Here is a 26,029-nt window from a genome sequence, read left to right on the forward strand (position 1 = left end):
TATGTGGTAAAGCCCTTTTTGCGGTATTGACCAAATTACATAGTGGTGAAATTTTTTATGTGAAACAGGCTTTTTTAGGGAACATTGACTGTTGATTGCAGACCTTGTAAGTCCTGCAGTAAACATAATAAAGCCTCTGATGACAACACACCAGCAGACTATGCCTTTACCATCTATTCACAAGTAAATCAAACAGCTTCAGTAAGTTAAAAATATTCATTTGTTTTTATCTTCTCCGTCTGCATTCGATTTCCACAGCACACAAGACATGACAGGAGAGCCTCTGCTTTGGAGTCCAAGTCCAGTTTCTTAAGATCAGGAGTTCGATCAGCATTGTGCGTAACATTCTTGCTCCCTATGCAAAGCCATAACAAAAGGACTCCGTAGGCAAAAGAAACATATATTGGCCGGTCAGCTTTGCACTTATATTTGTCTAAAAAATTAAATAAAATTAAGGGCCTAATTTCCGTTCAGTGGTCCAGTTATATGTGGTAAAGCCCTTTTTGCGGTATGGACCAAATTACGTAGTGGGGAAATGGTTTATGTAAAACTGGATTTTTGGGGGAAAATTGATGGGTGATTGTACACCTCCTTTTGCTGTATGGACCAAATTACGTAGTGGTGAAATGGTTTATGTGAAACAGGCTTTTATTGGGAAAATTGATGGGTGATTGTACACCTCCTTTTGCTGCATGGGCCGATTTATGCAGTAGTGAAATTTTTCATTTCAAAGCAAACTCCGCTGCTCTGTAACTCTTGTGAAGTCAATGTCTCCAACTATGCCCCTCTCGCGGTTTACACCAAATTCATTATTTTCATGTAGAGATCCAAGAATTATGTTGAATTATGTTGGTGGCATGTAGTGTATACAAGCCATGTGCAACCCCTCTCATCACTCTCATGCTGTTCTGCACCTAGTTTGCCTGGGCGAACGGAGTCACACAGGGGAGGAACTGCTCCGTGTCCTTAATCAAGAAATTGAATCCTGGCTTTCTCCACGAAAACTGAAAATCGGAACCATGGTGGCCGACAACGGGAAGAACATGGTTTCGGCGCTGCATCAAGGAGGGCTGAGCCATGCGCCCTGCATGGCACACGTGTTCAATCTGGTTGTCAAGTGGTTCCTGAAGTCTTCCACCCATCTGCAAGACCTCCTAAAAATGGGCAGGAAACTTTGCATGCACTTCAGCCACTCGTACACCACAAAGCACACCCTCCTTGACCTGCAGCGGCAGAACGGCATCACCCAACATAGGCTGATATGCAATGTTTCCACCCATTTAAATTCCACCATCCATATGTTGGACCTATACCAGGGATGCTCAACCTGCGGCCCTCCAGCTGTTGTAAAACTACAACTTCCACCATGTCCCTATGTAGGCCCATAGCTGTAGACTGTCCGGAATGATGGGAGTTGTAGTTTTGCAACAGCTGGTGTCACAGATGTAGTAGGAGAAGAACACCAAAAGACAACAAGAAGGAAGGGGAAAGACACTAGGCCTCACCGCTAGGGAAGGAAATGGGTCACCACCTATCAAACCCTGCTCCTGGCCCTAAGTCCTATCCGTATGGGCACCTCTCGATGGTAGAGATGCCCATACATAGGAACCTGGAAAACTCTGGTAACCCTCGGATGTCCTAAAGGTAATGACAGGGCAGAGACAACCCATTCCAGCGTCTCGCTGAGGCCTAGTAAACAACCAAGGGGGGGAGGGAATACAAAACACAACAAGCGGAACATTTTAACTTCTGAGGATAATGGATGAACGGGACTTCAACAAGAACCACACTCCAGCATTTCCAACACCAATTGAAGCTATCCAGAGCAAGGAGTGATGGGTAAAGTTAGACTAAATAGGGAGAGGTAAAGGTCACATGATCCACACCTGAACAGGAGGTGTGGACATACCAGCAACACACAGACAAAGTGAAACCAAAAGAGGCTGTCAGATCACTCATGTGCAGTCAGTCTTTAAGACCTTCTAACAGCTGTCACAGGTGTGACAGCTGGAGGGCCACAGGTTAAGCATGCCTGGACTATGCAAACAGAGAGGCCATCAACGATTTTTTGCTGATCCAAGCGGACAGGAGTAATCCCCTGTGTAACTTAGGTGTCAGCCAGTAGCAGCTCATGCCAGACTCCTGCTGTTTGCTCAGGCCCTTTGAGGAGCCACGTTATTTGTAAGTCGCCAGGACTATGGGATGAACAATGTCATGTCCTGAAACAGATGCTGGTAAATCTGGCTGGTCAGGGCACTGAAGATGTGGCTCCTAGAAAGATGGCAGTAGAGTTTGATAAATTTGTCTGTCAAGATCTCTGTTTACAGTTAGTGAACGGGAACATCATTTATCGCAAGGATATGCAAACTCCAACCAATGAGGTGTTAACTCCCAGAAGTAGGTCATCGGCACGAAGGAGCAGTTATTTTCACAGCTCAAGGTATCCTCCCGGAAGCTTGACCTCTGCATTGGTCTGCATTGCAAAGCTTGTCTAAAAGAAAAATCCTGCAGGAAAGCTCCGGCATAGGCTGCTTTGCTCCTTCAAAAACAATGGACTCTGTACTGTGTGACACCGATGTATAATTTTTCATACACCAGACTGAAAAAGTAATCCAAGCACCTGTCTGCCCACATAGCTGCCGAGAAGCAGAAGCGTCTTGACATTGAAGTGGGCTCAGAGCTGAACCTAAATGCCAAATTCTCTTGTTTACCTGGACTCAAAGGAAAGGACAGAGATCCACTGGCTGTGCTTATACAGATTTCATCCAAGCCTCCACTCACCAAGGCAAGTACAGAGGACCGGATTGTGTGGACAGATTGGTTCTGTGGGACATACACAGAAGACGATCTATTGGAGGTGTTACCAGAGACATTTATTTGCCTCCCGCTCTTCCTGTATAACGGCTCCGAGGTGCTCACGGCTATCGTAGGGACGTGGTTCCATAGAAACTTTGACTGTTTCGGTAAGCTGGTGATCAGTTCTCAGGACCTTATGTGGCTAGCAGCGATATGGACCGGGTATATCGTGTCTGGATCAGTGTCAGCCACAGATCTTGTTTTTAGGAATGAGCGAACCCGAACTGTATAGTTCGGGTTCGTACCGAATTTTGGGGTGTCCGTGACACGGACCCGAACCCGAACATTTTCGTAAAAGTCCGGGTTCGGGTTCGGTGCTTTCTTGGCGCTTTTTGAAAGGCTGCAAAGCAGCCAATCAACAAGCGTCATACTACTTGCCCCACGAGGCCATCACAGCCTTGCCTACTATTGGCATGGCTGTGATTGGCCAGTGCAGCATGTGACCCAGCCTCTATATAAGCTTGGGTCACGTAGCGCTGCAAGTCACTCTGCTGATACAAGCGTAGGGAGAGGTTGCAGCTGCGACGTTAGGGCGAGATTAGGCAGATTAACTCCTCCAAAAGACTTCATTCAGTGATCGATCTCCAGCTGTGGATCATTGAAGTGCTGATATTCAATTGCTCACTTTTTTTAGGCTGCTCAGAGCGTTTTTATATCACTTTTTTCTGGGGTAATCGGCGGCCATTTTGTGGCTTGTGGTGCGCCAGCACAAGCTACCACCAAGTGCATTTAACCATCAATAGTGTGGTTATTTTTTGCGATATCCTACATCAGGTGCAGGCTGAGCCTGTGTCACCCAAGTGCATTTAACCATCAATAGTGTGGCTATTTTTTGGCCATATACTACATCAGGTGCAGGCTGAGCCTGCGTGACCCAAGTGCATTTAACCATCAATAGTGTGGTTATTTTTTGCTATATCCTACATCAGGGTCAAGCTTTCATCAAGTGCATTTAACCATCAATAGTGTGGTTATTTTTTGGCCATATACTACATCAGGGGCAAGTTGAGCCTGTCACCCAGCGCCTAAAAAATAGGCCTGACATTTATATTCCTCCAAATCAGTACTGTTTTAGCTGGTCAAGCTTTTTTTTGTGACCGTAAAAGCACAGTTTTTGTTCTGGGTTGAAAAACAATTCCCAAATTTGCCATTCTCAAAATTAGTAGTTTCTGCTATATCAGGCCTACTTTAAATCTATCCCTAAAAGGGTATATTAGATTCAAGGTGCTGATAGGGTCATTCTGAAAAACTTAACACACACGCTACAGTGCAGATACATGTCTAATTCTGTGATTAAACGTATACCTGTCACACAGCGCCTAAAAAATAAGCCTCACATTTATATTCAGCTAAATCTGTCATTACTGGTGTGCCTTTATTAGTGTAATACTGTACCTAAATAGATAGCCAGACAGTGTTAGGTGTCTGTAAAAAAAGGCCTGAATTTTAATTCAATACTATAATTCAATATATATAATACGAATAATATTTTTCTTATTGTGGTGAACGGTAACAAGGAGGAAAACATCTAGTAAGGGACGCGGACGTGGACATGGTCGTGGTGGTGTTAGTGGACCCTCTGGTGCTGGGAGAGGACTTGGCCGTTCTGCCACAGCCACACGTCCTAGTGTACCAACTACCTCAGGTCCCAGTAGCCGCCAGAATTTACAGGGATATTTGGTGGGGCCCAATGCCGTTCTAAGGATGGTAAGGCCTGAGCAGGTACAGGCATTAGTCAATTGGGTGGCCGACAGTGCATCCAGCACGTTCACATTATCTCCCACCCAGTCTTCTGCAGAAAGCACACAGATGGCGCATGAAAACCAAGCCCATCAGTCTGTCACATCACCCCCATGCATATCAGGGAAACTGTCTGAGCCTCAAGTTATGCAGCAGTCTCTTATGCTGTTTGAAGACTCTGCTGCCAGGGTTTCCCAAGGGCATCTACCTAGCCCTTCCCCAGGGGTGGAAGAGATAGAATGCACTAACGCACAACCACTTATGTTTCCTGATGATGAGGACATGGGAATACAACCTCAGCACGTCTCTGATGATGACGAAACACAGGTGCCAACTGCTGCGTCTTTCTGCAGTGTGCAGACTGAACAGGAGGTCAGGGATCAAGACTGGGTGGAAGACGATGCAGGGGACGATGAGGTCCTAGACCCCACATGGAATGAAGGTTGTGCCACTGACTTTCACAGTTCGGAGGAAGAGGCAGTGGTGAGACCGAGCCAACAGCGTAGCAAAAGACAAAGAGGGAGCAGTGGGCAAAATCAGAACACCCGCCGCCAAGAGACTCCGCCTGCTACTGACCGCCGCCATCTGGGACCGAGCACCCCAAAGGCAGCTTCAAGGAGTTCCCTGGCATGGCACTTCTTCAAACAATGTGCTGACGACAAGACCCGAGTGGTTTGCACGCTGTGCCATCAGAGCCTGAAGCGAGGCATTAACGTTCTGAACCTTAGCACAACCTGCATGACCAGGCACCTGCATGCAAAGCATGAACTGCAGTGGAGTAAACACCTTAAAAACAAGGAAGTCACTCAGGCTTCCCCTGCTACCTCTTCTGCTGCTGCCACCTCGGCCTCTTCTGCTGCTGCTGCCGCCTCGGCCTCTTCCTCCGCCTCTGGAGGGACGTTGGCACTTGCCGCCCAGCAAACATGGGATGTACCACCAACACCACCACCTGCGTCACCAAGCATCTCAACCATGTCACACGGCAGCGTTCAGCTCTCCATCTCACAAACATTTGAGAGAAAGCGTAAATTCCCACCTAGCCACCCTCGATCCCTGGCCCTCAATGCCAGCATTTCTAAACTACTGGCCTATCAAATGCTGTCATTTAGGCTGGTGGAGACAGACAGCTTCAAACAGCTCATGTCGCTTGCTGTCCCACAGTATGTTGTTCCAAGCCGGCACTACTTCTTCTTTTCCCCCTTAAATAGCTTTACCTTAAGACCTCAGATCAGATGACGACCTCCGTCATAATCCTGCGCGGTTTTGAATCTCCCGCCGTCGCCGGCATGCGATCCACCGCCGGAAGTGCTCTCAGGCCCCATAACGGAAGTAAGCCGTGGAACGCTTTGTGGAACGCATGGAGCGCGTCCACTTCCGGTGATGACACTTTGAGCACCGGCCATGCCGGATCGCAGTGTGGAGCTTAGTGAATGACCGGAGGGACTCCATGAGTGTCCAGCCCCACGTGGACCTGTCTGCCCGCGCCTAGCAGCAGGTAAGAGACAGGTCTTCAGCGCCCGTTTTACCCAACTAGGGTTCGGACTCTGCTGCCCCCTCACATGGTAATCCTCTTCATTCTTCATGGTCCGCGACCATAAGGGAAAACCCTATCTCCTACCTGGAGGGACAGGAAGACACTGAGGAGGAGCCGGAGGAGTGTCAAATTTATACTTCCTGTCCCTACCTGGTTGGAGGCGGGTCATCTTTCATGGTATGCCGTCATGGAGGATGAAAGGGGAAAACGTTTTTTTCACAAACAGGACATTAACACACATAAAATACAACACAGAAGGGGCAAAACCACGAGATTTAAAATACAAACTGAAAAAAGTGCTTCATCAACAAGAATGGATTAACGACCAGTGTCTGGTGACCACGATGGTAATGCATATTGATCATGAAATGTATGGGGCTATGTGATAACTGGAGGACAGTCCAGCAAAACAAGCCAATTCCAGCTCATTCCTACAGTGCAGGCTACACAATCACAGCTGGAAGGTAACTGGTCAGTACAGGCAATACCCAAAAATTATCATAAATAAGCCTTAGTATGTGAAGGTCTCACAGCCGCTGTAACAGAATAGTAAGAAGCTGTATAACATGTAGTAAGCACTGCAGGGATCATGTCTAAGACATGTAAGACATCCGGGGGGTCCCGAAAATTGTGGACAAGGTCCGAGATGAGAGTCGTCCATTTGTTCAATACTGGATGTTATTGATGGCCAGCTCCGTGATGAATCCCAGCACTCGGATTAGGTAGTCCTTACTGAGGAACTTTTCCTTCACAATGTGCTGATGCCACAGATGCCATCACCTTGACGAGCTAGGTTGCTGATAAGTGGATTCTAAAGTGTCTGAAGAAATGCGAGTAAAAGACATTGGAATAAAATTGTCCACTTCAACGTGACCTCATCCTTTGATTTATGAATATTATTCCATAAAGTCGTGAGTTCGACAGACAGAGAAAACAAGTAGAGTTGAGCGAACACCTGGATGTTCAGGTTCGAGAAGTTCGGCCGAACTTTTGGGCACTAAAAAGGCTGTAAAACAGCCCAGGAAAGAGCTAGAGGGCTGCAAAAGGCAGCAACATGTAGGTAAATCCCCTGCAAACAAATGTGGATAGGGAAATGAATTAAAATAAAAATAAAAAAAATAAAAATTAACCAATATCAATTGGACAGAGGTCTCATAGCAGAGAATCTGGCTTCACAACAGCAGAGAATCAGTCTCTTCATGCCATAGCAGAGAATATGGCTTCATGTCAGCAGAGAATCAGTCTTCATGTCATAGCAGAGAATCAGGCTTCACGTCTCCCACCACTGGAACAGGCCACTGTCACATATTTAGGCCCCGGCACCCAGACAGAGGAGAGAGGTCCCGTAACAGAGAATCTGGCTTCATGTCAGCACAGAATCAGTCTTCATGTCATAGCAGAGAATCAGGCTTCACGTCACCCACCACTGGAACAGGCCACTGTCACATATTTAGGCCCAGGCACCCAGGCAGAGGAGAGAGGTCCCATAACAGAGAATCTGGCTTCATGTCAGCACAGAATCAGTCTTCATGTTATAGCAGAGAATCAGGCTTCACGTCACCCACCACTGGAACAGGCCACTGTCACATATTTAGGCCCAGGCACCCAGACAGAGGAGAGAGGTCCCGTAACAGAGAATCTGGCTTCATGTCAGCACAGAATCAGTCTTCATGTCATAGCAGAGAATCAGGCTTCACGTCACCCACCACTGGAACAGGCCACTGTCACATATTTAGGCCCCGGCACCCAGACAGAGGAGAGAGGTCCTGTAACAGAGAATCTGGCTTCATGTCAGCACAGAATCAGTCTTCATGTTATAGCAGAGAATCAGGCTTCACGTCACCCACCACTGGAACAGGCCACTGTCACATATTTAGGCCCCGGCACCCAGACAGAGGAGAGAGGTCCCGTAACAGAGAATCTGGCTTCATGTCAGCACAGAATCAGTCTTCATGTCATAGCAGAGAATCAGGCTTCACGTCACCCACCACTGGAACAGGCCACTGTCACACATTTAGGCCACGGCACCCAGACAGAGGAGAGAGGTCCCATAACAGAGAATCTGGCTTCCTGTCAGCACAGAATCAGTCTTCATGTCATAGCAGAGAATCAGTCTTCACGTCACCCACCACTGGAACAGGCCACTGTCACACATTTAGGCCCCGGCACCCAGACAGAGGAGAGAGGTCCCATAACAGAGAATATGGCTTCATGTCAGCACAGAATCAGTCTTCATGTCATAGCAGAGAATCAGGCTTCACGTCACCCACCACTGGAACAGGCCACTGTCACATATTTAGGCCCCAGCACCCAGACAGAGGAGAGGTTCATTCAACTTTGGGTTTCCCCGCAATATAATGGTAAAATGAAATTAAAAATAGGATTGAATGAGGAAGTGGCCTGGAGTACAATAATATATTGTTAAGGGGAGGTAGTTAATGTCTAATCTGCACAAGGGATGGACAGGTCCTGTGGGATCCATGCCTGGTTCATTTTTATGAACGTCAGCTTGTCCACATTGGCTGTAGACAGGCGGCTGCGTTTGTCTGTAATGACGCCCCCTGCCGTGCTGAATACACGTTCAGACAAAACGCTGGCCGCCGGGCAGGCCAGCACCTCCAAGGCATAAAAGGCTAGCTCTGGCCACGTGGACAATTTGGAGACCCAGAAGTTGAATGGGGCCGAACCATCTGTCAGTACGTGGAGGGGTGTGCACAGTTACTGTTCCACCCTGTTAGTGAAATGTTGCCTCCTGCTAACACGTTCCGTGTCAGGTGGTGGTGCAGTTAGCTGTGGCGTGGTGACAAAACTTTTCCACATCTCTGCCATGCTAACCCTGCCCTCAGATGAGCTGGCCGTGACACAGCTGCGTTGGCGACCTCTTGCTCCTCCTCTGCCTTCGCCTTGGGCTTCCACTGGTTCCCCTGTGACATTTGGGAATGCTCTCAGTAGCGCGTCTACCAACGTGCGCTTGTACTCGCGCATCTTCCTATCACGCTCCAGTGTAGGAAGTAAGGTGGGCACATTGTCTTTGTACCGGGGATCCAGCAGGGTGGCAACCCAGTATTCCGCACACGTTAAAATGTGGGCAACTCTGCTGTCGTTGCGCAGGCACTGCAGCATGTAGTCGCTCATGTGTGCCAGGCTGCCCAGAGGTAAGGACAAGCTGTCCTCTGTGGGAGGCGTATCGTCATCGTCCTGTGTTTCCCCCCAGCCACGCACCAGTGATGGGCCCGAGCTGCTTTGGGTGCCACCCCGCTGTGAACATGCTTCATCCTCATCCTCCTCCACCTCCTCCTCATCCTCGTCCTCCTCGTCCTCCAGTAGTGGGCCCTGTCTGGCCACATTTGTACCTGGCCTCTGGTGTTGCAAAAAACCTCCCTCTGAGTCACTTTGAAGAGACTGGCCTGAAAGTGCTAAAAATGACCCCTCTTCCTCCTCTTCCTCCTGGGCCACCTCCTCTTTCATCATCGCCCTAAGTGTTTTCTCAAGGAGACATAGAAGTGGTGTTGTAACGCTGATAACGGCGTCATCGCCACTGGCCATGTTGGTGGAGTACTCGAAACAGCGCAACAAGGCACACAGGTCTCGCATGGAGGCCCAGTCATTGGTGGTGAAGTGGGTCTGATCCACAGTGCGACTGACCCGTGCGTGCTGCAGCTGAAACTCCACTATGGCCTGCTGCTGCTCGCACAGTCTGTCCAGCATATGCAAGGTGGAGTTCCACCTGGTGGGCACGTCGCATATGAGGCGGTGAGCGGGAAGGCCGAAGTTACGCTGTAGCGCAGACAGGAAGGACGTGCGCCAAACAGCTCTCCGCCTGGGGCCCAGCCGCCACTACATTTACCCAGTGTGCAGTTAGGGAGATATACAGTCATGTGAAAAAATTAGGACACCCTTTGAAAGCATGTGGTTTTTTGTAACATTTTTAATAAATGGTTATTTCATCTCCGTTTCAACAATACAGAGAGATTAAAGTAATCCAACTAAACAAAGAAAACTGAAGAAAAGTCTTTTCCAGATCTTCTGTAAATGTCATTCTACAAAAATGCCTATTCTAACTGAGGAAAAAGATAGGACACCCTCACATGTATTCCCTCTTAAATTGGCTCAGATCTCACACAGGTATATCACACCAGGTGCACATAATTAGTAGATCGTTACTCTGCATGTTGAATGAGGCTTGCCCTATTTAAACCTCAGACATTTAGTTTGGTGTGCTCCTGACTGTTGAAGTGAGAGTGAGCACCATGGTGAGAGCAAAAGAGCTGTCAGAGGACTTCAGAAAAAAGATTGTAGCAGCCTATGAGTCTGGGAAGGGATTTAAAAAGATCTCAAAAGATTTTGAAATCAGCCATTCCACTGTCCGGAAGATAGTCTACAAGTGGAGGGCTTTCAAAACAACTGCCAACATGCCCAGGACTGGTCGCCCCAGCAAGTTCACCCCAAGAGCAGACCGCAAGATGCTAAAAGAGGTATCCAAAAACCCTAAAGTGTCATCTCGAGAACTACAGCAGGCTCTGGCTACTGTTGATGTAGAAGTACATGCCTCTACAATCAGAAAGAGACTGTACAAGTTTAACTTGCATGGGAGGTGTGCAAGGAGGAAACCTTTGCTTTCCAAGAGAAACATTGAGGCCAGACTGACATTTGCCAGCAATAAAGTTGACAAAGACCAGGACTTCTGGAATAATGTTCTTTGGACAGATGAGTCCAAAATTGAATTATTTGGACACAACAGCAGAGGACATGTTTGGCGTAAACCAAACACAGCATTCCAAGAAAAGAACCTCATACCAACTGTGAAGCATGGAGGTGGAAGTGTCATGGTTTGGGGCTGCTTTGCTGCAGCAGGACCTGGTCAGCTCACCATCATAGAATCCACGATGAATTCTACTGTGTATCAGAAGGTGCTTGAAGAACATGTGAGACCATCAGTTAGAAAATTAAAGCTGAAGCGGAACTGGACCATGCAACATGACAATGACCCAAAACATACTAGTAAATCAACCAAAGATTGGCTGAAAAAGAAGAAATGGAGAGTCCTGGAATGGCCAAGTCAAAGTCCAGATTTGAATCCCATTGAGATGCTGTGGGGTGACTTGAAAAGGGCTGTACGTGCAAGAAACCCCTCAAACATCTCACAGCTGAAAAAGTTCTGCATTGAGGAGTGGGGTAAAATTTCCTCAGACCGATGTCGAAGACTGGTAGATGGCTACAAGAACCGTCTCACTGCAGTTATTTCAGCCAAAGGAGGTAACGCTCGCTATTAGGGGCAAGGGTGTCCTATCTTTTTCCTCAGTTAGAATAGGCATTTTTGTAGAATGACATTTACAGAAGATCTTGAAAAGACTTTTCTTCAGTTTTCTTTGTTTAGTCGGATTACTTTAATCTCTCTGTATTGTTGAAACGGAGATGAAATAACCATTTATTAAAAATGTTACAAAAAACCACATGCTTTCAAAGGGTGTCCTAATTTTTTCACATGACTGTAGCGTCCCTGGCCGTGCTTACTGGTCCACGTATCTGTGGTTAGGTGGACCTTGCCACAGATGGCGTTGCGCAGTGCACACTGGATTTTATCGGACAGTTGTTTGTGCAGGGAAGGCACGGCTCTCTTGGAGAAGTAGTGGCGGCTGGGAACAACATACTGTGGGACAGCAAGTGACATGAGCTGTTTGAAGCTGTGTGTGTCAACCAGCCTAAATGACAGCATTTCATAGGCCAGTAGTTTAGAAATGCTGGCATTGAGGGCCAGGGATCGAGGGTGGATAGGTGGGAATTTACTCTTTCTCTCAAATGTTTGTGAGATGGAGAGCTGAACGCTGCCATGTGACATGGTTGGGATGCTTGGTGACGCAGGTGGTGGTGTTGGTGGTACATCCCATGTTTGCTGGGCGGCAGGTGCCAACGTTCCTCCAGAGGCGGAGGAAGTGGCCGAGGCGGCGGCAGCAGCAGCAGAAGAGGCCGAGGCGGCGGCAGCAGCAGAAGAGGCCGAGGCGGCAGCAGCAGAAGAGGTAGCAGGGGGAGCCTGAGTGACTTCCTTGTTTTTAAGGTGTTTACTCCACTGCAGTTCATGCTTTGCATGCAGGTGCCTGGTCATGCAGGTTGTGCTAAGGTTCAGAACGTTAATGCCTCGCTTCAGGCTCTGATGGCACAGCGTGCAAACCACTCGGGTCTTGTCGTCAGCACATTGTTTGAAGAAGTGCCGTGCCAGGGAACTCCTTGAAGCTGCCTTTGGGGTGCTCGGTCCCAGATGGCGGCGGTCAGTAGCAGGCGGAGTCTCTTGGCGGCGGGTGTTCTGATTTTGCCCACTGCTCCCTCTTTTGCTACGCTGTTGGCTCGGTCTCACCACTGCCTCTTCCTCCGAACTGTGAAAGTCAGTGGCACGACCTTCATTCCATGTGGGGTCTAGGACCTCATCGTCCCCTGCATCGTCTTCCACCCAGTCTTGATCCCTGACCTCCTGTTCAGTCTGCACACTGCAGAAAGACGCAGCAGTTGGCACCTGTGTTTCGTCATCATCAGAGACGTGCTGAGGTTGTATTCCCATGTCCTCATCATCAGGAAAAATAAGTGGTTGTGCGTTAGTGCATTCTATCTCTTCCACCCCTGGGGAAGGGCTAGGTGGATGCCCTTGGGAAACCCTGGCAGCAGAGTCTTCAAACAGCATAAGAGACTGCTGCATAACTTGAGGCTCAGACAGTTTCCCTGATATCCATGGGGGTGATGTGACAGACCGATGGGCTTGGTTTTCATGCGCCATCTGTGCGCTTTCTGCAGAAGACTGGGTGGGAGATAATGTGAACGTGCTGGATGCACTGTCGGCCACCCAATTGACTAATGCCTGTACCTGCTCAGGCCTTACCATCCTTAGAACGGCATTGGGCCCCACCAAATATCCCTGTAAATTCTGCTGGCTACTGGGACCTGAGGTAGTTGGTTCACTAGGACGTGTGGCTGTGGCAGAACGGCCACGTCCTCTCCCAGCACCAGAGGGTCCACTAACACCACCACGACTATGTCCACGTCCGCGTCCGCGTCCCTTATTAGATGTTTTCCTCATTGTTCCCGTTCACCACAATTTTGAGAATGGCAAATTTGGGAATGCTTTTTCAACCCAGAACAAAAAGTGTGCTTTTACGGTCACTACAAATAACTTGACCAGCTAAAACAGTGCAGATTTGGTTGAATAGAGATGTGAGACCTGTTTTTTTTTGCGCTGTGTGACAGGTATAGGTTTAATCACAGAATCACACTTCTATCAGCACGCTAGCGTGTGTCTTAGGTTTTTCTGAATGACACCATCAATACCTTCAATGTAAGATTTTCTTTTTTGGGATAGATTTCAAGTAGGCCTCAAATACCAGAAACTAGTTATTTTGAGAATGGCAAATTTGGGAATGCTTTTTCAACCCAGAACAAAAAGTGTGCTTTTACGGTCACTACAAATAACTTGACCAGCTAAAACAGTGCAGATTTGGTTGAATAGAGATGTGAGACCTGTTTTTTTTTGCGCTGTGTGACAGGTATAGGTTTAATCACAGAATCACACTTCTATCAGCACGCTAGCGTGTGTCTTAGGTTTTTCTGAATGACACTATCAATACCTTCAATGTAAGATTTTCTTTTTGGGATAGATTTCAAGTAGGCCTCAAATACCAGAAACTAGTTATTTTGAGAATGGCAAATTTGGGAATGCTTTTTCAACCCAGAACAAAAAGTCTGCTTTTACGGTCACTACAAATAACTTGACCAGCTAAAACAGTGCAGATTTGGTTGAATAGAGATGTGAGACCTGTTTTTTTTTGCGCTGTGTGACAGGTATAGGTTTAATCACAGAATCACACTTCTATCAGCACGCTAGCGTGTGTCTTAGGTTTTTTTGAATGACACTATCAATACCTTCAATGTAAGATTTTCTTTTTGGGATAGATTTCAAGTAGGCCTCAAATACCAGAAACTAGTTATTTTGAGAATGGCAAATTTGGGAATGCTTTTTCAACCCAGAACAAAAAGTCTGCTTTTACGGTCACTACAAATAACTTGACCAGCTAAAACAGTGCAGATTTGGTTGAATAGAGATGTGAGACCTGTTTTTTTTTGCGCTGTGTGACAGGTATAGGTTTAATCACAGAATCACACTTCTATCAGCACGCTAGCGTGTGTCTTAGGTTTTTTTGAATGACACTATCAATACCTTCAATGTAAGATTTTCTTTTTGGGATAGATTTCAAGTAGGCCTCAAATACCAGAAACTAGTTATTTTGAGAATGGCAAATTTGGGAATGCTTTTTCAACCCAGAACAAAAAGTCTGCTTTTACGGTCACTACAAATAACTTGACCAGCTAAAACAGTGCAGATTTGGTTGAATAGAGATGTGAGACCTGTTTTTTTTTGCGCTGTGTGACAGGTATAGGTTTAATCACAGAATCACACTTCTATCAGCACGCTAGCGTGTGTCTTAGGTTTTTTTGAATTACACTATCAATACCTTCAATGTAAGATTTTCTTTTTGGGATAGATTTCAAGTAGGCCTCAAATACCAGAAACTAGTTATTTTGAGAATGGCAAATTTGGGAATGCTTTTTCAACCCAGAAAAAAAAAGTGTGCTTTTACGGTCAATACAAATAACTTGACCAGCTAAAACAGTACAAATTTGGTTGAATAGAAATGTCAGGTCTATTTTTTAGGCGCTGGGTGACAGGCTCAACTTGCCCCTGATGTAATATATGGCCAAAAAATAACCACACTGTTAATGGTTAAATGCACTTGGGTGACACAGGCTCAGCCTGCGCCAGATGTAGTATATGGCCAAAAAATAATCAGACTGTTGATGGTTAAATGCACTTGGGTGACACAGGCTCAGCCTGCAGCTGATGTAGTATATGGCCAAAAAATAACCAGACTGTTGATGGTTAAATGCACTTCGGTGACACAGGCTCAGCCTGCAGCTGATGTAGGATATAGCACAAAATAACCACACTATCGATGGTTAAATACACTTGGTGATAGCTCGTGCTGGCGCACCACAAGTCACAAAATGGCCGCCGATCACCCCAGAAAAAAAGTGATCTAAAAACGCTCTGGGCAGCCTCAAAAAAGTGAGCAAGTCAATAATAGCACTTCAATGATCCACAGCTGCAGATCGATCACAGAATGAAGTCTTTTGGAGGAGTTAATCTGCCTAATCTCGCCCTAACGTCGCAGCTGCAACCTCTCCCTATACTGATCATAGCAGAGTGACGTGCGGCGCTACGTGACTCCAGCTTAAATAGAGGCTGGGTCACATGGTGCACTGGCCAATCACAGCCATGCCAATAGTAGGCATGGCTGTGATGGCCTCTTGGGCCAAGTAGTATGACGCTTGTTGATTGGCTGCTTTGCAGCCTTTCAAAAAGCGCCAAGAAAGCGCCGAACCCCGAACCCGAACTTTTACGAAAATTTTCGGGTTCGGGTCCGTGTCACGGACACCCCAAAATTCGGTACGAACCCGAACTATACAGTTCGGGTTCGCTCATCCCTAGTGGCAACCCTAACAGAACCCCTGCTCCTCGGTGAGCCCCATAACTATAAAAAAAAAAAAAAAAAGTATGTCTACAGAAATGTGTGGGGGCTCATTTTTTGACAATAACATTTTGGGGTGTGTATGACTTTATCACTTTTTTTATTCAATTTTCTTGAGAGATAAAGTGAGAAAAATGACATAGAGAAAGTTCCCTTCACTCTTCAGATTGAGCATGTCTGATGATTTAGACTAGAGGAAATCCCCTTTACATTTCAGACTAAGGATATTCCGCTCTGGCGAAATATGTCGGTGTGCAGTTTTTAAGAGTTTTAATCGGTCACTATCTGCAAGCTTGTTACACAGAAATACAAGTATAAGTACACCATAGAGTCTGACAGCATCATAAGGATAGATAGGTTGTGTGCACCAATCGCAACCTAAGCTGATAGATGTGCTAGCAAAACAAAGCAGCAGCAGTGACAGGGTCTTTTAATTATTAGCTTTAGAGTTTTTTTGAGTAATGTGGGAATAAAATTAAGTGGGAAGGGTACACTGAGTGATAAATGTAAAAAAGATTTCAGAGGCAAAATGGCTTTTTGAAAATTATGGGCTAACCATAACCCAACATTTATCAGGGTCAACTTAAATTACATTGTAAAAAGAAATGTCACCTATGATTTTTTTTCTTCTAGTTAAACCTAGATGGTGATAATTATCCTTTTTTCTAATCTATATTTTTAATATTCCTATTGTATAAGTTTGTATTCTATTTGCTAAGCATCCATTATTGGGACAGCAATTTTGCCAGAGCTGTTAAATTACAGTACTGAAAAGAAGGCTGTCAGAAAACGACAGTGATGTCACACAATCATATATAACTCAGTGAGAACCAGACCTAAAACTTTAAGAGGTTCTCCAGCTCTGTACCCACTATGGGTCTTTCACCTGATATTTAGAGTTGAGATAAGTGGTACCTTGTCGATTCGCAAATCCCTATTTATGATTATTTCTTACAGCTAATGGGAAACCCAAATGTTATGTCAGAAAATTAGAATATTACATAAAAACACTGAAAAAAATTATTTTTAATACAGAAATGTTGGCCTACTTAAACTTATGTACAGTACATGCACTAAATACTTGGTCAGGGCTCCCTTTGCATGAATTACTGCATCAATGTGGTGTGGCATGTAGGTGATCAGCCTGCATTACTGAGGCGTTATGGAAGTGATAGAGATGTTGATATTATTCTTGATTAAGTAAGATGGCCCCCATATCCTCCAGCTCTCAGCTAACGCCTTATTCACTTAAGTTCCAAGAGGACCCTCCTCCCTGATGTGTCATATATGACATATGCTGTACTGCTGTTAGAGTGAAGCCATTACAATATGGCGCTTGCACTTAGATGTTTACATAGTTTGCATACCAGAGTTGGTAAAACAGTGCACAATGCGCAGATGCCAAGTGTTATCTCTTTTCTTATTATTGTATTCTCACCAATGAAACAATGCCATGAACCTCAGGGGGGATGCCCCTTCTGATGTCATTATAAACTGCTTCACTTCCTTGAATAAAGGAGAAACTGCTTTGACCCTTGCCTGGTGTCAGTGTGGGTTCTTCCATGCATGTAAAACCCTAGGAACAGAACAATTTGGAGCAGTAGAGCAAATGTAATTAGCCCTGATTGAGGGCATCTTCAACAGAAGCCAAGGTTGCTTTGATTGTGGCCTTCAGCTCGTCTGCATTGTTGGGTCTGGTGTCTTTCCTCTTTCTCTTGACAATAGAGAATCTATGGGGTTTATGTCAGGCTAGTTAGCTAGCCAATCAAACACAGTGATACCATGGCTATTAAATCAGGTACTGTTACTTTTGGCAGTGTGGGCAGGTGCCAAGTGCTGCTGGAAAATGAAGCAAATCAGCATCTCCATAAAGTTTGTCAGCAGAGGGAAGCATGACGTGCACTACTATTTCCTGCTAGATGGCTGTGCTGACTTTGGACTTGATATAACACAGTGGACCAACAACAGCAAGTGACATGGCTCCGCAAACCATCAATAACTGGAAACTTCAAACTGTACCTCAAGCAACTTGTATTTTGTGCCTCTCCAGACTCTAGGACCTTTATTTCCGAAATGACCTATATTTGAAAACAGGACTTTGGACCACTGATCAACAGTCCAGTTCTTTTTCTCTTTAGCCCAGGTAAAACGCCTATGTCATTGTCTCTGGGTCTTGCGCGGCTTGACACAAGGAAAGTGACAGTTGTAGCCCATGTCCTGGATACGTCTGTGTGGTGGCTCTTGGAGAACTGGCAGTCGCAGTCTACAACTTGTGAATCTCCCAAGTTCTTGAATGGCCTTTTCTTGACTATCCTTTCAAAGCTGTAGTTATCCCTATTGCTTGTGCATCTCTTTCTACCACACTCTTCCCTTCCAGTCAACATTCCATAAATATGCTTGGATACAGCACTATTAACAGCCAGTTTCTTTAGCAATGACATTTTGTAGCTTACCCAAATTGTGGAGTTGTCTTCTGGACAACTGTCAGGTCGACAGTCTTCCCCATCATTGTGTAGCATACTGAACCAGACTGAGGGACCATTTAAAGGCTTAGAAGCCCTTAGCAGGAGTTTTGTGTTGATTAGCTGATTAGAGTGTGATACCATAAGTCTACAATATTGAACTTTGTCACAATATTCAATTTTTCTGAGATAGTGACTTATGGGTTTTCATTAGCTGTAGGCCATAATCATTAACTTTAAAGGAAATAAATACTTTAAATAGATCACTCTGTGTAACATTTTGAATTGAATTATTGAAATTTATTAATTAATTTTTCGATGATATTCAAATTTATTGAGAAGCACCTGTATGTATAAAGTCAGGTAGAGGTGCTCTGAGTCACCCCTGGTTAAGAGAAATCCTCTTCATCACTTGACTGAAATTACTCAGGCAGATGCACTGTGTGAACATGATAAAGTATAGTAATAACAAGTGTAAGTGACAATTTATCAGATAAAATCTTTTTTGGTATATAATCTAGTTCGTAAACATGAGCATAACACACAGACGAAATAGGGAAGATCTCTAAAATTATTGCACATAAAACAGTGTTGCTGCTTATATGGATTAATGTGATTGCAGCTCTAAGGCATATTGGAAATTAAGACTTGAAAAGCAGACTCATTTTATAACACCGTAACATCATGAACGCACCTGAACTGTCCTAACTTTATTGGTACAGCAGGACAAGGATCCAAAAATCATTGCCAAGATTATAGAAAACGTCCAACTGTTTCACAATAGATAGTATAGCATCTATAGAACCCTGATCTCAACACAACCTATTTTAGTGAACTAATGCTACGTCTACATTTTAGCATTCCAATACTCTGTTGTGGCAGAGTACTACAATTGCTGTATCCGGCATAGCTGGACTCCATCAGGACTTGTTGGGTCCCTATTCACAGTCTAACAGAATACCGTAACACAGATGTAAACTGAGCCTGCTACATTCACACGTCCGTGGTGTGTTGCGGACCCGCAAATTGCGGGTCCGCAACACACCAGCCCGTCACCCCCATAGAAATGCCTATTCTTGTCCGCAAGCTGCGGACAAGAATAGGACATGCTCTATCTTTTTGCGGAGCTGCGGACCCAAAATCGGGGCCGCGCTCCGCAATTGCGGCTGCAGACAGCACACTGTGTGCTGTCCGCATCCATTCCGTCCCCATAGAGAATGAATGGGTCCGCACCCATTCCGCAAAATTGCGGAAAGGATGCGGACCCATTTTGCGGACGTGTGAATGGAGCCTAACTGTGGCAAGAACATTTGGAATAAAGCCCACAAGACAAGTTTCCTGATTTCATGCTTCTGAATACCCCTTTACAGAGTGGAAACAGCAGGCAATTATCAGGAACCATTTGTTAACAATAATTGCCTGCTTGGCAGAGGAGATGAAAGCTGCACTGACATGTAACAATCATCTCTATATAGAGATCAGCAAATGCTTCTGTGATCACTCGACCCCGTAGAGAATCTTTACTTCTGGACAGCAGATGACTGTTTAAACAGCATGCTCAGAAATAATTATTTAGGTGACTGCAGCATCTATGCTTTGCTCATTCATCGGGTGAACAGTGGCACCTTTTACACAGAGCAATTATTGGAAGGAAGGCCTGATCACTGGCTGTAGTAAAGGGGCCTTGACAGTAAAAACAATAAATCATTTTATCCAAGCAAACAATATTTTAGTAATTGCTATTCTTACCACATCTTGACTGCTGAGCACCTCCAGAATGCTGTTGAGTAAATCCACACAACGCTTCTTATCTCTTGTTTCGGATCCATCCAGTTTTCCTTGTTCAAGCCATTCCTTTAATTCTTTGGTGATCATGGGTAACAAAATATCACGGCATTCTAAAAGAAAAGAAACAATGCATTTCTGTAATAGAATTCTAATTATCAACACTATTAGTGTGACACTCGTATAAGGGTTTGCTCACATCACTGTCAGTGGCGGATCCAGAGCCTGGTCTCGGGAGGGGCACTTTCAGATTATTTTCTGTCCGCCGCCACAAAACAATGGTGCTTATAAAACAGACTCCACAGTTTAGCGGTATACTGTATATTGTGTGGCACAGTGTATGCTATGTGTGTATAACAAACATATTTCACATGTAAACTTACAATTACTTGACTTGGCCCTTGGGGATCTCGGACACCACTTCCACACTTTGGCCGGGGGCTCGGTGGAGCTGATGTTGTGTTTTATCCTAATGAGAAAGATTTCATAATAAGGATTCGGAGAAGGGACAGAGGGATAGCAGAGCAGGGGGAGGCTGGTGCTGCTACTAGGGGGTCATACCATGGGGGAGTAATGAAGCCCACCATAATGCCCCCCAAGTAGAAATAATTATCCTTATAATGTGACAGTGCAAAAAATACCCCCTTGTAATGCCCCCAGGTGAGCTAATGTCCCCATAATGTGCCAGTATAAAATACCCCTATATAGTGCCCCCAGTAAATGCCCCCATAGTGCTCCACACCCTCCTTCCTCCTAGTGCCCCCCATAATGTACCAGTATAAAATGCCCCAGTAGATGCCCTGTGTCCCCCATAATTTGCAAGTAAAAAATACCCCTTCTTAGTGCCCCCCGTAGATGACCCCATAGTACTCCTCTCCCCCTTCCCCATAGTACCCACCATAATGTGTCCCAGTATAAAATTGTACTGTACAGAGCGCCCCATATAAAATACCCCTTCTTTGTGGCCTCAGTAGATGCCCCTATAGTGCCCCCAATGATGTGCCAGTAACAGCCCCCCCCCATGTGCCAGTAATAACAGCCCCCCCCTGTGCCAGTAATAACAGCCCCCCGTGCCAGTAATAACAGCACCCCCCTGTGCCAGTAATAACAGCCCCCCCCTGTGCCAGTAATAACAGCCCCCCCCTGTGCCAGTAATAACAGCCCCCCTGTGCCAGTAATAACAGCCCCCCTGTGCCAGTTATAACAGCCCCCCCATGCCAGTAATAACAGCCCCCCCCGTGCCAGTAATAACAGCCAACAGCCCCCCCCTGTGCCAGTAATGACAGCCCCCCCCTGTGCCAGTAATGACAGCCCCCCCTATGCCAGTAATGACAGCCCCCCCCCCGTGCCAGTAATGACAGCCCCCCCCCTGGGCCAGTAATGACAGCCCCCCCTGTGCCAGTAAAAGTATTGTATATATAAAAAAAAAAAAACAACAACACATACTTACCTCCATGTGAGTGATGCGATGCAGGCCTCTTCCGGCCTGTGTCCCGCTCTGTACGGCTCAGGCGGCGGCGCGATGACGTCATCGCGCCGCCTGCGCCGGCCTCTGATAGGCTGCGGGCCTCGTGCCTGCAGCCTATCAGAGGAAGGGAAAGGGATACGCCTCTCCCTCCCCTGCCTCAGCACAGCCATCTGTATCACTGTCCTGAGGACAGCGATACAGATGACTATGGAGATGAACGCCTCCACAATGGAAGCGTTCATCTCCCTGTGCCCCGCCGCCGCCGCCAGCTCGGGGGGGGGGGGCAATTGCCCCGTTGCCGCCCCCCCTGGATCCGCCACTGATCACTGTTTAGCCTTTCTGTTCTCCTGCCCCGTCTAGGGGCAGGAAAAAAGAAAGGACGGATTCGGCCCCATAGACTCCATTAGGTTTCTGCTCACAAGAAGATTTTGGAGCGGAGACAAAAGTTGTGCATGCAGGACTTTTGTCTCCGCTTCAAAAATCTTCTTCTGAGCGGAAACCTAACAGATACCATTATAGTCTATGGTAGGGGTGGTCAACCTTACAGACACAAAGTATGACTACCAGGAGCCACAAGCTATACATTTACACACGAGTCACCGTATTTTTCGCCCTGCAAGATGCACCTAGGTTTTCATAAAGAAAACTAAGAGAATAAAAATATTTTTCATCAGGCCTAACACAGACCTAACCAACGCATGCTCGAACAAGACCCCCCATGCTCAAATCTGAACCCCCATGGCTCAAATCAGACCCACCCATGGCTCAGATAAGACCCCCCCATGGCTCAGATCAGACCCCCCATGGCTCAGATCAGGACCCCCCATGGCTCAGATCAGGACCCCCCATGGCTCAGATCAGGACCCCCCATGGCTCAGACCAGGACCCCCCATGGCTCAGACCAGGACCCTGACTGCTTCCCGGCTCCACAGCTAGAGCCGCACTTGAAGAAGCAAAGAGCCACATGCGGCTCAAGAGCCACGAGTTGGCCACCCCTGGTCTATGGGGCCAGTGGGTTCCGTTCGGCTCAGTTATGTGCCAAATCCGTCCTTTCCGTTTTCCTGCCCTTGAATAGGGCAGGAGAATGGAAAGGCTGAACGGTGATGTGAACGAAGCCCAAGATTAGCTACATTGGGGGCAGACCCCATGTATGGACATATTAAAACCTAAGCTCATCAATACATTCATATAAGAGGATTGCAATCACATTCCAATGTAATGCTAAAAAAGATGTACTCCTGTCAAATTACATTACTTCCCGTCTGAGTGACCATTAAATCAAATTTCCAAACAAAGCAAGGAGACAGCACCCATGAAGTCCATGCAGTGATCCAGAGGGGAGATGAGCACTGCAGGAGTGGTACGGGTTATGATGGTGGTAGCCAGTGTCAGACTGGGGTACCTAGGGACCACCAGTAAAATGTATTTTGGGGGCCCACCGTACGGATACATTCAAATATAATAAATCGAAAAAAAAAATTATATGAACATAAGCTGCTTGAGGTGCTGTACATTGAATATATGTATGTAGTGTACTAAATCTAATGTGTTATGTGCCACTTGTGCAGGGGGTGGGAGACTAGGGGCCCACCTTGCTCAGGGGCCCACTGGGGGATTCCCCTGTACCGAGCCTGGTGGTAGCAGTACTCAAAGTTCACAGAAATCTCCCCGGGCCATTAACAGTGATTGGGGGCACACCCTTTCTTACTTTGGGGCACTCCCTGAACATCTAGGGCTCCTCCCTGATGGTAGTTGGGGTGCCCTTGATGCTGGATGTTTGTCAGGGTGCAAGACCGGAGTATGTAGGAAGGGAAAGGGAAAAGGCTTAGTCCTGAGGAATATCACAAAGCTTACTTTTTCCAATGGCTGTGTATATGTTGTAGCAATGATGGTAGCAATCCTAAGTCTCACTCTAAGTTCACTTTGCAATCCTCACAAATAACCACAGGGGTGCAACTCCCTTCTCATTTTCTCACTCTCCTTCTGCAGTTCCTAGACTACGGGGTGCAGATCTTAGACCCAGATCGCCAGTCCATCTCAAAGTTAGGTGAGTGCATTCAACCCATTCCACAAGTAGTAAAGACTGCATGCCTGAAACCAGTGCAGGCCTTAAAGGCTCTAAACTAGAGATGAGCAAAGCTTTTGAGATTCAGTTCATTTCAGGTTTGCCAAATTTAAAAAAAAGTTGAGACCCAAATCGATTCCACCCAAACAAAGTTGCTTCAATTGCCCCGAAAATTTGTAGATAACTCCCTCTAGTCTCCTAGGACTCAGAATTTTTAGGAGAAGAAGTTATCTATTTTTGTACATTTTGGCATTTTCTCTCCCCCTCACCCCTCCCTTAAGTTCTTGAATGCAATAACAGCAAGAGCAAATAATGTCAGTGACACTAACATATGAGTAAAGGCATTGTTGATGGAGTTAACAACAGCGTGTTTAAAAATACACTGCACCGTTGAATGTTATGATTTTATATAATAACATTTCCAAAAGTTACCCCTTATTTGGGGCAAGTTTAACCACTTCCAGACCTGGCCAGTTAGCCCCTAATTTTGTAAATCTGACATGTCAGTTTATGTGGTAATAACTTCGGAACACTTTTTACTTATCCAAGCCATTCAGAGAACGTTTTCTCGTGACACATTGTACTTCATGTTAATGGTACATTGGGTCAATGTTTTACCTTTTATTTATAAAAAAAAAATTCAAACGTTAACAAATATTTGAAAAAATTCATTTTTTTAAAGTTTGAATCTCTCTGCTTCTAAGACAGATAGTGATGCCTCATAAAATATTCATTAATTAACATTCCCCGTTAGTCTACTTTATGTTGGCATCATTTTAGTAATGTAGTTTTATTTTTTAAGTACGTTAGAAGGTTTAGAATTTGTCAACTTTTTTAAAGACCAGTTCAGTTCTGAAGTCACTTTGTGTGGCTTACATAATAGAACCAACCCATAAAGGAACCCATTTTAGAAATGACACCCCTCAAGCTATTCAAAACTGGTTTTAGAAATGTTGTTAAGACCTTTAGGTATTCGACAGGAATTAAAGCAAAAGAAGTGAAATTTCAAAATGTCACTTTTTTTGCAGATTTTCCATTTTAATAAAAAAAAATCCTGGAACACATCAAGGGTTAACAACAAAACAATTCTCAATATTTATTACCTTTTTATTCTGCAGTTTTCAGAAACACCCCATATGTGGTCGTATATCGCTGTTTGGGCACACAGCAGGGCACAGAAAGCAATGAGCGCCATAAGGTTTTTGGAGGGCAGATTTTCCTGGAATGGTCTTTGAGCACCATGTTGCAGTTGAAGATACCCTGAAGTACCCCCAAAGTGAAAACCCCCCAAAAGTGCCCACATTTTGTAAACTAGAACACCCAAGGAATTTTCAAGGGGTGTAGCGAGCACTTCACTCAACAGGTGTTTCATAGAATTTTTAATACTTGTGTGTGAAAATGAAAAAATTTCATTTTTTTTACAAGAAAATGGTGCTTTAGGCCCAAACTTTCTTTTTCACAAAAGACAACAGGAGAATATGCCCCTACAATTTGCTACCCACTTTCTCCTGAATACAGTAAGACTCCAATTGTGGTTGTAAACTGTTATTTGGGGATACACCAGGGCTCAGGAGAAGGGAAAGAGAGGCATCTGGATTTTCTAACATGGAATTTTCTGTCATGGTTTTTAAGAACGATAACTTTTTTATTTTTTGTTGAATGAGCAGCATGAGGGCTTATTTTGTGTGAGACAAGCTGTAGTTTTTATTGGCACCATTTTGGGGTACAGTTGGCTTTCTGGTTGCTTATTATCTCATTTTTGGGGAGAAGAATTCACAAAAAAGCAGTTTGGTGTCATTTTTCAATTATTATATATTTTTTTTCACACTGTTCTTTTGATGGGGTAGATCATGTGATATTTTTATAGATCTGGTCATTACAGATGCAAGAAAACAAATATATCCATTTAAAAAAAAAAATTACAAACCGGATTCAAAGAAAGTTGGGACACTATACAAATCGTGAATAAAAACTGAATGCAATGATGTGGAGGTGCCAACTTCTAATATTTTATTCAGAATAGAACATAAATCACAGAACAAAGTTAAAAATGAGAAGAAGTACCATTTTAAGGGAAAAATATGTTGAATCAGAATTTTATGGTGTCAACAAATCCCAAAAAAGTTGGGACAAGGCCATTTTCACCACTGTGTGGCATCTCCCCTTCTTCTTACAACACTCAACAGACGTCTGGGGACCGAGGAGACCAGTTTCTCAAGTTTAGAAATAGGAATGCTCTCCCATTCTTGTCTAATACAGGCCTCTAACTGTTCAATCGTCTTGGGCCTTCTTTGTTGCACCTTCCTCTTTATGATGCGCCAAATGTTCTCTATAGGTGAAAGATCTGGACTGCAGACTGGCCATTTCAGTACCCGGATCCTTCTCCTACGCAGCCATGATGTTGTGATTGATGCAGAATGTGGTCTGGCATTATCTTGTTGAAAAATGCAGGGTCTTCCCTGAAAGAGATGACGTCTGGATGGGAGCATATGTTGTTCTAGAACCTTAATATATTTTTCTGCATTGATGGTGCCTTTCCAGACATGCAAG

General features: G+C 45.3%; 1 protein-coding gene and 1 long non-coding RNA gene across 3 annotated transcripts in view; one reads left to right on the top strand and one right to left on the bottom strand.

Annotated features, from left to right (window-relative positions):
- The window catches only part of DOCK2 (dedicator of cytokinesis 2), a 1,232,183-nt gene that overhangs the window by 608,390 nt on the left and 597,764 nt on the right, over positions 1-26,029 (bottom strand). For both annotated transcript variants that reach the window (XM_040442815.1, XM_040442808.1), the window contains exon 26: positions 19,911-20,059. In XM_040442815.1, coding sequence (XP_040298749.1) covers positions 19,911-20,059 — 149 coding nt within the window. The remainder of the gene's footprint in view (positions 1-19,910; positions 20,060-26,029) is intronic.
- Positions 854-17,041, top strand: LOC120977046. Its single transcript, XR_005773814.1, has 3 exons — positions 854-864; positions 1,444-1,448; positions 16,857-17,041. It is a non-coding gene; the product is annotated as an uncharacterized LOC120977046 (long non-coding RNA).

This window comes from Bufo bufo, chromosome 1, assembly GCF_905171765.1.
Source record: "Bufo bufo chromosome 1, aBufBuf1.1, whole genome shotgun sequence".
Lineage (NCBI taxonomy): Eukaryota > Metazoa > Chordata > Amphibia > Anura > Bufonidae > Bufo > Bufo bufo.